The sequence below is a fragment of the Gymnoscopelus braueri genome (genome assembly GCF_963280865.1).
Source record: "Gymnoscopelus braueri genome assembly, chromosome: 1".
NCBI lineage: Eukaryota > Metazoa > Chordata > Actinopteri > Myctophiformes > Myctophidae > Gymnoscopelus > Gymnoscopelus braueri.
The window spans coordinates 56,536,440-56,550,557 of record NC_137603.1 but is presented as its reverse complement, the minus strand read 5'-3'; the positions used below and the strand labels follow the sequence as shown (position 1 = coordinate 56,550,557).

Below are 14,118 nucleotides of genomic sequence, written 5' to 3'. Positions count from 1 at the left end.
TCTGGGAACCCATCGCCAACTGAAAATGAAAAACAGCGCCCTCTGCTGTTTGTTCTATGTCCGTTGGCTCTGGGCGGACGATAACGTAACACCAGAGCACAAGGAAACCGGTGTTTGTGATGCGCCTTCAGCGCATCACTTCCGGTTGGTGCGACTATGTTTTCATTCCCACTAACAATATTTCTACACGGAACACTAACACCACTTCTCCCAGAGAACATGGAATAAAATGTGAATATATTTCCGTGGTTTTGTCTGCTCCTGGACGCTATTGTTAAATTAGTTTTGGTTTGTTTCGAGGGGGAAAGATCGACGGACATGTGAATCCCGCCCACTACATGTGATTGGGTAAAGCGCGGCCTACTTCCTGATCTGAATGCGCACTCGTTATGACGAACCTCCCCGACAGATTCCAACGCAGTGCAGAAGCTGTTCTTGAGAGATTACTACGGTAGTTACTTTGTAGATTTCGATTATTATTACAAAACATACATTAACCACTTCAGCCCTATATACGGCTATTTGAAAATAACATATCTACTTGTAGATCTGCTATTTTCAAAATATTTTTAAACAGTTTGAAAACTTGAAATGGGACATTCTGCGTAATGAGTACTTAACAAGTAACAAGTAAGACGCGCGAACGCGGGAAGCGAACGCCAAAAAAAATAAATAATAATGAAAAGAAATCATCTAAAAAAAAGTAACCAATAAAAAAATATATAAAAAATACAAAAAAAATCTGCGTTAAAAGGAGCATCTTAGAAAAATACAAATTCACAAAAAAAAAAATTTGAATGTTTTTGAACAATTCAACAAAGTGTTTGAAGTGCCTGTTTCACCCACTTCCGGGGGGCGGAGCCAAAATCCGAGCCCGAAGTATTTGTTCGTAGACCCCCACTTAGGGGGGGTAGAAAAAGTTTCGGAGCGATTCGGGCACTTTTCATTTAACATGGGGTTTCAATGGGGAGTTTTTAGGAGCCTTCTCCGGGGCGTGGCTTCCGGGGGAAGGGGCGGGCTTAAACGCAACCTTGACAGGTGTGTTCAGTTTTCAAAGACCTTTCATTTGATGTATGGTACGTCTATATTGGACATTTACTTGGCTGCACACAGGGCTGAGGCAGTGCACGCACACAGACGGACAGAGACACACACACACACACACACACACACACAACCCGAGCACGGTTACATAGTAAGCTCCACTTGGTCGGAGGCGCGGCGACTATAAGTATATTTTGATGCCAATACTTTTGTACTTTTACTCAATTCAATTCTGAATACAAGACTTTTACTTGTAACAGTATTTCTAAATTGCAGTATTGATACTTTTAGTAAAATATCTGAGTACCTTTTCCACCACTGGAGAGAGGCCGAGAGAGTCTGGCGCTGAAAATGAACACAGACAACGAAAGGTGAAGCATTAACCCATTAACTGCCAGAGGTATTTTCATATTTTATTTGCCAGTGCCAGAGTTTTTCATTGAAAAAAAAAAAGTACTCAGGAGCCGAAATACAGAATTTTTAAGTTTTAAGTTAACAAGGAAGTGGATAGGAGTCTAGATCTTTGACTAATCATATCTCCTTGGTCTTTGGGTCAAATTGGAAAAAAAATAAAAATATATATATATATTTTATTTTTTCACTTCACGTAGATCTATGCGATTGGCACATGGCGGCTTTAAATAGGTTTGTGTAGATCTACGTGATTGGCAGTGAATCAGTTAAAGCTGCAATCCGTAACTTTGTCCGGCAAATAAAAAACATTAATTTGGCGCTCCTTGACATGAAAAGGTTTGAGAACCAGTTTGTTAAGAGTACATCTGGGATGTCTTCTACCACCATGTCCTCTCCAGCCCAAAACATACTTCATACCTAACGTTGTGCGTCAGCCCACCGCCGAGTAAGTCTTATGTTGTCAGCTCACCACACCGTCGTGCAACGGAGGATAACGTTGCTGTCGGATAGAAACCTCTTATCTCCGTATTTTAACTTGTTGTGTTTTTTCGTAAATGAACGACTTGCTTGATCATGCGACAGCGTCACACAAAAGTATCAAAGCTAGCAGATCTACATCCTCGAAACACTTTCGAGCATGTAGATCTGCGTTTTTTTTTTTACTTGAATCCTGAAATGTTTTGGACATAATGAGGTTTCCACCCGCCAGACACGATAAATTAGGCTCAACTCTCCTGTGTTGGTTCACTATTGGTTCACTCAGTGTCGTTATGGATTAAGACCTTTCTAGGTAATGCTGCTAATTACACTGTCCTGGCCTTTTGTATCCAGACATTTTTTAACATAATGAAATGCGTCCTGGGGATTAGTGGCCAGTGAATGGGAACGTATTTTCCTGTTTAAATTAACTTGCTAAATTAGAACATGATGATTGTGTCACCGAGGCACTTCGCCAAGGGCTTTTCTAGTCCAGATCAGAGGGCCAGAAAAGATCCCAAAGCATTTGTTTAACTGGATTGAATGGGCCATTTTAGATTCTCATTTTAGATTTCTTTGGGCTATTAAAAAATAGCAGATATACAAGCTCATAGTGCTGCACCGAGTGCCGCACTATGAGCTTGTATATCTGAATTTTTTTTATTTATTGTGAAAATGTGTGCAAATCTTTGAATGTATATGTTACAGGGAAATTGGCATTCCAGGGAAATTGAAAGTGGTACGCTTGTTTTCACCGCCCCTCAGGCAATTCTGTAGAATCAACGCTAGAGGGCAATGCAAGCCAGACATGAGCCCCACACCACACACGCACGCATGCACACGCGCTCAAACGAACACGCGCACGCGCGCAAACACACACACCAGGGTTTCCGCTAGGCATTTTTGGGGCCGGCCACCATGGCCGGCAGGATTATATTTTACCGGCCAAAGAATAAATTTACCGGCCATATAATAATTAACGTCACATGCGTGTTTGCACTGCATACATGCACCCAACTGATTGGGCTCATTACACCTCGTTACGTTAGACCTGCGCTTCTTTCCACTTTATCATAGATGCAACCTGTTCCTGTTTTTATAGATAACTAAATTATATGATCTACTATAGTCTATATCATGCAGAGATGTCGCTTGCCAAAAATGAAACGAATAAAGTGGGCATGAGTGAACTGCTGCGTGACGAATACCAAAACGCTCGCCCCAAAACACAGTCGCCCCGGGGAAAATCCGGCGGTATTCGCCTGGTATTCCTAAACATATCAGTAAACTATGCCTAACCCTAACCTTATTCCTAATCTTAACCTCAGTAAAACTATACCTAATCCTAAACCTATTTCTACCCTTATCCTCAGTAAAACAAATACAAGAATACAAGAACCGCTGGTCCGCCTGAAAAATGGGGGCGAGGGTGTTTTGGGGCGAGTCCTAATTACCCTGCGGGCTGTGGTTTCCCTGCGCAACACCGTCGCACAGTATAAACAAATTAATATATATTTTGGGCTTTACATCGATTCTCATTCAACCTTGATATGCAAAAGTAGGTTTTGTTATGTTTTGTTAACGTTAATTATATATGTCATGATATATGTGGTCTTGCGCGAGGTTGATTACTTGCCTTTATAGTTGCTTTCAGTTTCACCAACTTTCACCACTTTATCCATTGCAGACAGACAGTAACTGTGCTTGCATAATATCCACGACCCACACGTGTTCGGGACGGGACGGGTCCCTTTATCGACAATTGGGTCCGGTTTGGTTCAGATTCACCTCGGAAAATCCCGGTTCTATTTATCAACACCCGAGCGAGCCACCCTACTCAGCGCTGATCAGGAGGAGACACAGCTGTGGCTCTTAGCGGTGTTGTGGCGTATCAAAAATAGCAGACATAAGGCACGGTGGCGCAGTCGGTAGCGCTGTCTCCTCACAGCTAGAAGGTCCTGGGTTCGATTCCTGCCGGGGGACGCTGTGGGCGCTGGGGGCGTGTCTTCTCCTCCGTGTCATCAGCGCCCATACCCTAGGTGGGGTTGGCGAAAGGGCCTACTCTGTGTGGAGTTTGCATGTTCTCCCCGTGTCTCCTAGGGTAGTTAATACCCTCACAAAAACATGTAGTAATCCTGGTCACTATACTGCCTCCCCCATGACAGCCGGGGCGCCTGATGGAGGGGAAGGGAACTGGTTGGAATAACGTGTTCCTTCCACGCGCTACGTCCAACCAGGGAAACTCCCCCCTGTCAGGTGACAAGAAGGTCAGTTGGCTCTCATGCCTGAAGGAAGCATGAGCTCGGCCCTGGCCTCCCTACTGTGGGGGACTGGTGTAGTGCTGGTGTAGGGCTGGTGTAGCGCCCAGGATCACTTAGGAAATTGGCACCGGGTGAAAAAAATGGGTTACAAAAATCGCGGGATAAAAAATTTAGTAAAAAAAAAAAATAGCAGACATACAAGCTCACAGCACGGCGCGTTGCAACATGCTGTGAGCTTGTAGCTCTGATATTTTCAACGCGCGACACCATCGTACAACGAATAGGCTATTCTATAACTGCAGCGCGCAGCAGCAGCCGAGCAGGCTGTCGGAATTAAACCACACAGTCAGAACATGATATAAACTTTAAATGATTATGATTGTAACGGTTGTAGCCAACTACTTTATGCAAATAATAATATTAATAATAGGCTTAAATGATAAAATAGCCTAATAACAGCATTTTCCCAACCGGCCACGGTGGCCGGTGGTGTTTATATTTACCGGCCAATTAAACATTTTACCGGTCAATGGCCGGTAAATACCGGCTAACGGAATCCCTGACACACACACACACACACACACACACACACACACACACACACACACCAGCGAACAGCCTTATTCCATGCAGTTGAAGCACAAGGGGGCGGGCCTGGCGGGCTATGTTAGTGCAGTGAGTGGCACTTGGGGCAAACGCAGTCCCCACAACATCATCTACGATTCTGTGCCTATCGGTACATAACTCGGACGGCGCTTAAGTCGACTAGCCTCAAGGTCTGCTGAGTCGGCGCGCCTCCGTCATGGTCCAAAACTATACTTTATCAGCGAAAAAAAAGTACTCTGCGGTTGTTTGAAAAAGTAATGTCCCAAGCGGGAGTCAAACCCAGACTCCCAGTGGTAGTGGGTGGGGAGTCCAATGATTATCGAAGTGCGCCACTGAGGCATGTACTAGTGGTGTAAAGTAACAAAGTAGATTTACTCAAGTACAATTTTGAGGTATTCGTACTTTACTTGAGTATTTCTCTCATATTATCCATTTTATTTTCAGCGTTCCCCTAGCGTAGCTTCCTGGTTGTTGTGGTCGTCGTCCTCGCATCAAAGCCCCGCCTCGCAGCACCGCCCCGCGCCTATAAAACAAGCGCTCCCCTGTCAATTTCCCTGGAATGCCAATTTCCCTGTGACATATATATTATGAAAGCGAACGTTTATAACTCAAATCTTTGCCTCTGGAACAAAATATTTTACAAATGTTCGCTTTAAAAACATATTTAAAGATTTACACACATTTTCACGATTGTATATCTGCTATTTTTGAATAGTGAAAGAAATCTAAAATGACAGATTCCCGGATTGAATGGGTTAAAATTATCATTTGAATAAACCTTGATTTTTACTTGTTCTTCTGACATAAAATCTAGATATTTGTTCATGAAGTTTGCAATCAACTTTCTGGTGACATTACGTCAAGCTGTGGAACCATACGCTGTGCCGCGCAATTGCCATTATTTTTCTTTGAAAAGCACATTTTAATTATACATAATTATGGTTGTTCAACAGGGGCAACAACGCCTCTGTTCTCCACTACGGCCATGCTGGGGCTCCCAATGACAAGACTATTGAGGATGGAGACATGTGGTAAGCAACTGCATCTCGGAAATTTTACATTTTATTGAAGCAATGTTAAAATAAAATAGGTTGCGCCTTAACAGTGGGAGTTTCAGTGGAATGCTAAACACAAAACCCAGTAGACATATTCCACAAGATATGAAAAAGTTAGCACATCTCAAACTTCAAGTCAAAGAGGACATTTTCTCTTAAAGGGATACTTCACTTTCACATAAAATAAACATTTAAAAAATATATTTAAAAAAAATGAAAGAAGTTATGGCAAAATAAAGGCCCCCTCACACATTAGTAGGACACTCTAATGCGTGAGGGGGCCATGAATTTTCCATTACTTTTTTCATTTATTTTTAATATATTTTTTAAATGTTTATTTATTAAATCTAGATTATCTTTTCTCTTTATCTTTAATTTATCACTTATTTATCCACTTAAAGTTAAACCCTTCATTCTTTGTCAAACGGACCCGAGTTACAATTGTGCTTGGACCGTTTCTTTCCGTCTACACCAAATGTCTTCACCAAAAATAACCGATCTCCTGTACAGGCGTTTATATATTAAAAAAAAAAAAAGAAAAAAGGTTTTTATTCTAAAATGTTATGACTATTTTGATGAATGCTTTATTATTGTTGTTGTTATTAACCCTAGGGGCCCTATTTTGCAGACATGGAGGCGTGGCCAATGCTGTTTCACTATTTTGAGTGGCCAGCATTGGCCACGCCTCCAGGTCTTAAGTTAAGTCAGTAGACCCTCGGTGCGTTAGTGCCCAGCACATCACTGTGTTCACTCTCTGCTTTGTCCCCTGCAGTCTGTTTGACATGGGTGGAGAGTACTACTGCTACTCCTCTGACATCACATGCTCCTTCCCAGCCAATGGGAAGTTCACAGCGGACCAGAGGGCCGTCTATGAGGCGGTGCTCAAGTCTTCCCGCGCGGTCATGGCTGCCATCAAACCAGGTATCACCAAGCCAAGCCAAGTAACTATGTATCGCTGTTGTCGGGCAGAAACTTCTTATCTCCACATTTCTTTCCCCGTAAATGTATAATACTAGACCATACCCGTCAGGGGATATGAGCACCCAACACGCGTGTCGTGGTCCGCTTGTTTCACGGATGTGGCAACACCGGAGCTTGTTTCACGCACATGATTTGTCAACCCGGGAGCCAGCGAACACCAAAACGCTGATAAACAGCTGACATTTGGGGAAAGCGAAAAACGGGCTTTGGTGTTCCGTGCACATGGTAATGGTCAATGGCTGTGTGCAAATGCAGATCAATTGCTCCAGCCACTGAGGAGAACCGGGCTCAAGAGATTTTGGGCACAGACAGACAGAGCTTTGTAGAATTATAGGTATGATAACATAGATACTATATGCTACACGTGCAAACATCATATTAGGATTACAAGGTGATCTGTAAGTCTTTTTGTTCGGAGACAGAATACCTACAGTAAGCTGCCTATTTTAGCAACACAGTTTGATGCAACCTAATCACATCTTAATCAGATGAGCGGATATCATTGAGATGTCTGGTGTTATCCTCTTTGAACATAAAAGAAGAGTAGAAAGGTGTGCTCAGTTGAGCGCAAATGTCCACTAGGAGGCATGCCCTACTGGACCTCCCTTCATCTTTCTGTCCGAGGCGTGTTTTGGGATTATGTGAGAGTATGAACAGTGGTTGTCAACCAGTGGTTCGGGGACCACCAGCAAAACGTGTTAACATAGCGTCACAATCATTTTAACCACTTAGCTTTGGCTATTTAAAAATAGCAGCTATACATCATATCATAGCGTGGCACCGAGTGCCGCGCTATGAGCTTGTAGATCTGCTATTTTAGAAAAATCTTGAAAATGTCTGCATATCGTTGAATAAATATATATATATATATTTTTTTAAAGCGAAACATTTTAACTCAAATCTTTGCTTCTGGGGGTCCCTGGCACAAAAACATTTCCAGATGGGGGTCCGTGGCCAAATGTATATCAATTTAGAGGTCCTTGGCATGAAAAAGGTTGAAAACCACTATAGAATATAAACATAATTTAGCACAACAAGTCAGCAAGTTTGTTTTGGTAGATCGTAGTTTACTTTTTCTATTGTAACAATGCTTCTTGGCAATAACATTTATACCGTCAGAAAGCCTGTTTATTGACATTTTACATGGTTCCCCTTTTGTATGCAGTGGTGTAAAGTAACTGTACTTAAGTACAATTTTTAGGTACTTTTACTTTACTGGAGTATTTCCAATTGTTTATACTTTTACTTCTACTCCACTACATCTCAGAGGCAAATATTGTACTTTTACTCCACTACAATTATTTGAAAACTTTAGTTACTAGTTACTTGGCAGATATAAATGATTACATTATAAAACATACATTAACCACTTCAGCCCCGATCTACAAGCTCACAATGCGTTGCGATGCGACGCGTTGTGAGCTTGCAGATCTGCTATTTTCAAACATTTTAGTATAATACTTTTTTACTTTTACTCAAGTACATTTTGAATTCCGGACTTTCACTTGTAACGGAGTACTTCTACATTGCAGTATTGATACTTTTACCTAAGTAAAACATTTGAGTACTTTTTCCACCACTGTTTGTAAGGAAGATGCATTTGTGGTATAGGCAGCGCAGCCGCGCATGTGGGTTTGTGTCCATGAAAAGAAAATCTCTGCCAATGCCAAACATCTTATTCCATATCCTGGAGGGACGTTTGTGCTGCGACTATTCATTCACAACTATGACAGCTGCTGTTGACTGATCTGACAAATATTTGACAATTCAGGTCCTTGGCCTGCTGTCAATGTGCACAAGAAATATGACGCTCATCGGCCTCGTAGTGTACGAGATTAGCTGTGGAAAGACGCATACGCAGCCACACATACAAGATTGAAAAGATGAAAACATCTCCTGGTGAACATGAAGGTCAAATAAAAATATATCGTTGCTGTCCGGCAGAAACCAGCTAACTCCATTTAGACACTTTTGCATTTTTTCCATAAATCAAATATTGAACCAATGAAAAGTATTAAAAAGCGCTTCTTACAAAACCAGCTAACTCCATTGGATCCAGCTAACTCCACCAAAGGAGGTTGGAGTTAGCTGGTTTCTGCCCGACAGCAGAGATATATCAAATAAATAAAATATATCATTGGACATACAGTAAGTTGAAAGGTTACAGGTCCTATATATATATATATATAGATCACTACTTATTTCAGTTGTTTTCTGGTCAATATTTCCTGTCATCACAATCAAATAGTACAGATTACAGTATATAATGGATCTACTGCCACAGTACAAAAATACACCATCTCTGCTATAGCAGACATTTGAGACCAACGGGTTACCTGGGAGTTTGTGCAGTTGCTGTGAAACCGTCAAAAACCTGCTTTTAGCAAGTGGCACTTTTTTCTTTGCCTAGAAGATTAAACAAGTTTTAGTCTCTTAAGTGCTAGAGAGAAACAAACACTAAGCTATTATTGGCACCAGGAACACGCTTGGTAACACAGCAGGTTCCCTATGGAAACGCAGCACGAATTAGTACCTCATGAGCAAGCCAATAAATAAGCAAACAAGCAAGAAAGCGCTAAACTCGTGTATACTTGATTAAGTAGGTGCCGTCTATCGTCTCTGTCGAGTGGAAAGCTCTTATGTCTAAACAAAAAATAGCAAAAGTAGCAGATCTACAAGCTCAAAGCGCGTCGCGCCGCGTTTCGAGCTTGTAGATCTGCTACTTTTGATGCTTTTGTGTGACGCTGTGCTATGATCAAGTAGGCCGTTAATTTACGAAAAAAGTTAGAATATGGAGATAAGAGGTCTCTGGCCTACAGCAACGATATACTGTATGTTAGCAAGCAGTGGTGGAAAAAGTACTCAAATGTTTCACTCAAGTAAAAGTATCCCAGTGGTATCAAAATGTACTTAAAGTACCAAAAGTACAGAAATATTTGAAAATAGCAGATCTACAAGCTCACAATGCGTCGCGATGCGTTGTGAGCTTGTAGATCGGCTATTTTCAAATAGCCGATGTATAAAAGAAGGCTAAAGTGGTTAATGTATGTTTTATAGTATAATGATTTATATCTGCAAAGTAACAAGTATCTAAAGTTTTCAAATAATTGTAGTGGTGTGAAAGTATAATATTTGACTCTGATATGTAGTGGAGTAGAAGTACAAGTACAGAAAATTGGAAATAGTCCAGTAAAGTAAAAAGTCTAAAAACGCCTCAAAATTTACTGTACTTACTCCACCACTGTTAGCAAGTGCATACGACAAGCAGGTACAGTATAAAGGAAGTAAGTAAGTGTGTTACTGTACAATCGAAAATACTATGTTTTTATTTACAAATACAATAAATGTTTGCGTTTCCCACCAGGTGTGAAATGGACAGAGATGCACCGGCTGGCCGACCAGGTGCACCTGGAGGAGCTGGTGAAGATGGGCATCCTGAAGGGCAGCGTGGCGGACATGATGAAAGTCCACATGGGCTCCGTGTTCATGCCCCACGGCCTGGGACACCTGCTGGGCATCGACGTCCATGACGTGGGCGGCTACCCAGAGGTCAGTGCCCCCCGCCAGTGTTGATTTCGTTGACTAAAACTATGACGAAAAATGTTCGTCGACTACCTTTTTTTCACTGCCGAAAACTAAATAAAAACTAAGCTATGATGACTCAACAAATAAAAACTAGACTAAAATGTCAGGGAGGGACTAGTGGAGAAGAGATCCTGTAGAACTAAAAGACAAGTCATTTTATGTTTGGTTGTGTGTGGGTGTTGCACTCTGAAAATAGCAGATCTACAAGCTCACAACGCGTCACGACGCGTTGTGAGCTTGTAGATCGGCTATTTTCAGCATGCAACCAAGTGTAAAATCAGCCATTACGACACCATCAAGGCACCGCCAAAATACATTTTAGTCGACTAAATCAACTGTAGATTTAGTCAACTATATTATGATATTTAGTCGACTAAAACTAGACAAAAACTAAAACATTTCAGATGCCTAAAATATGACTAAAACTAAATGGAATTTCATTCAAAAGACTCTGACTAAAACTGAATCAAAATTTGCTGTCAAAATCAACACTGGTGGCACCCGCTCTATATCCCACTGTATATGCGGGGTGAGACAGAGGCTCTCTAAACCAGTGGTCCTCAAACTTTTTTATGTCAAGGACCCCCAAATTCACACTTATTAGCCCGCAGACCCCCATTTGAAAAGATATGCCAGGGACCCCCATAAGAGGAGATTTTTACGGATCTAGCAGTGATCTCAACCATTTTACCATTTCAAGGACCCCCAGTTTGACATGCATTAGGGCTACGGACCCCCATTTAATCGCATTTCTATCTCCGGGACCCCAATTTATATTGTAAAATCAATGTTAATTTAACTCCAGAGTGCACAAATGGAACCAAATGGACCCATTTGTACACTCAGAGTTACAAACCCATAAGGGTCCATTTGGTTCCTAACTATCTATCATTTAGCTGGGGACCCCCTGGAACTCCCTCCAGGACCCCTGGGGGTCCCCGGACCCCACTTTGAGAACCACTAGTCTAAACTAGGGGTTCCATGTAGCATTATATGTTCCAAAACATTGCCCGCCGCTGAACCGAACTGTCACACACAAACACTCCATCCAAATACAGCCTTCATCACATCCAGACTTATTGAAACGGCAACAGATATACAGATATCCTAAGCAAGGGATAATGTATGGGTAGGTGGTCATTATTGAAAATGAAATCCCGACAGGGTGATTATCCACTGACGCGGAGTCCCAAAACACGCTCGCCCCCATTTTATATACCGCCGGATTTGCCTATAATACCGGCAGATTTGCCCCGGGGCCTTTTGGTATTCTGCCGTTGTTGCGCCACGTAGTGAAAGTGTAGTGGATCAAATAGTCACTTCTCGGTTATTGCATCGTCTATTTCTCACTTCAAACGTTTTCAAAAACATTCTTGAGAGCAAAGTTTAATTGTAAATGACACGGTGTGTTTGTTTACATGGCTGTCATGTTGGATACGGCATAAAATCAAGCAGAGGTTGATATGAGCAGGTGCTCTGAGTCTTTGATTAGACAGCGGTCTGTTATTGAGCTCATTGGTCATTATCCACTGATAACACACCGCTACAATTCAGCGACTTCACCAACCGGAATCAAGCATTCAACCAAGCCGTTTAATAAAGTGTATTATTATTATTATTATTATTATTATTGCTCAGGGCGTGGAGCGGGTGGACGAGCCGGGCCTGAAGAGTCTGAGGATGGGTCGGCTGGTTCGTGAGCGCATGGTGCTGACCGTGGAGCCCGGCATCTACTTCATCAACCACCTGCTGGACCAGGCCCTGGCCAACTCCGCCCAGAGCTGCTTCATCGACAACCAAGTGCTGGCTCGCTTCCGCGGCTTCGGAGGGGTCAGTCTTATCCTCGTCCTCTTGTTTGCTTGTTTTATTGTGTTTGAGGAGTAGGATTTAGTTTAATGAAGAGGAAGGGCATATGAGTCACCCACCCACTCCCAGCTTCACATAAGACATGCTGTACTGTGTGGAGGCTCACGTCTCTGTTTGCCTGTTTTGTTTGCTTTCAATCGAGTGAAGTGAAGGTGCATTATTGTGTGGGCTTTTCTTGGTTCATTTTCTTTGTTCTATATGATGCTAGTGTGAGTTCACTTTTTAAATCAATGCAGCAGCAATAAAACGGATAACTTGTGTCATAAGAAGGCGGTCATAGCTATCACATTAAGAGATAATTAAGCATGAATGCTATAATATCATTAAGCACATGGATAGCAATTATTTTTGTTGTGTTACATTTTAATTGATTTTAAAAGGAAGTGAATTGAGCACCATCTCTGGTGTAGATGTCGTACAGACCATCAGTCTCCAACTGATCAGTCTTTCTGTCTGTCTCACCACGTCTTTACTGTATGTGTTGGTTGTTTTAACCCATTTAGGGCGGGAACCCCTATTTGTAACTATACCTTTCAGGACGGGAACCCCTTTTGGGGTTCTTGTTGCTATGTACAGTATATAGCAACATACATTTGTTGTAATTTTTTTAATAAATATTTGAAGTTTTTCAGAAAACTTAGGTCAGGATTTAGAAGGCGTTTTTAGAATCGGCCTCAGGTTCTAACTATATTGCTTTGTGCGTGTATGTGTACTTACTATACTTGTGAACATCAAATGTCCCCCCAAGTATAGTACAATTTGAGGAATAGAAGTTGTGAGGACTGTTTTCTTGCTCCTCACAAGGAAAAAAAATGTTTTATGGTTAAAAAAGATTTGGGGAATTAACCCTAACCCTGTTCAGTTTGGGGTTAGGATTAGACATTTAGAGGTTAGGTTTAGGGCTTAGTTTTAAGAGTTAAACATGATTTATACTTGGTTGCGTCCCAGTGTCATGCACCAAAATAGCTGCGACGCGTTGTGGGCTTGTAGATCTGCTATTTTGTGGCTTTTGGATTACGGTTAAATTGGCCAAAAAAATTAATTCATAAAATGGCTGTCTTAAAATGTTGATGTCTGTAGTATAGTAATAAAAACTGTGTGTGTGTGTAGGTGCGCATCGAGGACGACATTGCGGTCACTGCGAGCGGTGTGGAGCTGTTGACCTGCGTGCCTCGCACGGTGGAGGAGATCGAGGCGTTCATGAGTGACCCAGCGAAACCCTTCAGCCCCGTGGTCAGCAGCGACAGGTTATAAATGACATTCGCTCCGCCATTGTTAGGCGTCGCCAACAACACATTTCACATTTTATGCAGAAAAGGGATTCTTATTCTTTCTTTCTATGATCAAATTAATTTGATTATACTGCCTGTATTTTGTATTAATATTCACATCAGGCACAACACAAACATAGCCATACTGTAAACAATGACTTTTGACTTGCTACAAACACCCAACTGAAAATGATAAGAGGGGATTACCATTATACTGTGATAAAGGAACGACTAATTCCTAAGATGTTAGCATAAAGCAAATGAAAGTTATTGTTTTCTCTTTCACATTCTCATCAGTAACACTTCCACAATAAAGATGTATGAATCACATTCTACAACAGAAGCAGAACATGCCCATAAAAAGCCATGGAATGTTGCTCTTTAATTTGCTCTATAAAGAGCACTTTTGTACCAGCGATGTGTTGTCTAAAAAGATCTTGCTGCTAGCATTTCTGTGCCTCATGGTAAATTACCTTTTTTGTATTCCAATTTGTTTTTTATTATTAATGAGCAATTCCCCAAATCATCTGTGACTTAATAAACTCCCTTTTTCAATTG

The 14,118-nt window shown here is 41.6% G+C and overlaps 1 protein-coding gene across 1 annotated transcript in view; it reads left to right on the top strand.

Moving 5' to 3' along the window:
* The window catches only part of pepd (peptidase D), a 33,053-nt gene extending 18,935 nt beyond the window's left edge, over positions 1-14,118 (top strand). The window contains exons 11-15 of the mRNA XM_080424995.1: positions 5,756-5,833; positions 6,630-6,778; positions 10,203-10,387; positions 12,062-12,253; positions 13,400-14,118. Coding sequence (XP_080281121.1) covers positions 5,756-5,833; positions 6,630-6,778; positions 10,203-10,387; positions 12,062-12,253; positions 13,400-13,543 — 748 coding nt within the window. The 3' untranslated portion in view covers positions 13,544-14,118. The remainder of the gene's footprint in view (positions 1-5,755; positions 5,834-6,629; positions 6,779-10,202; positions 10,388-12,061; positions 12,254-13,399) is intronic.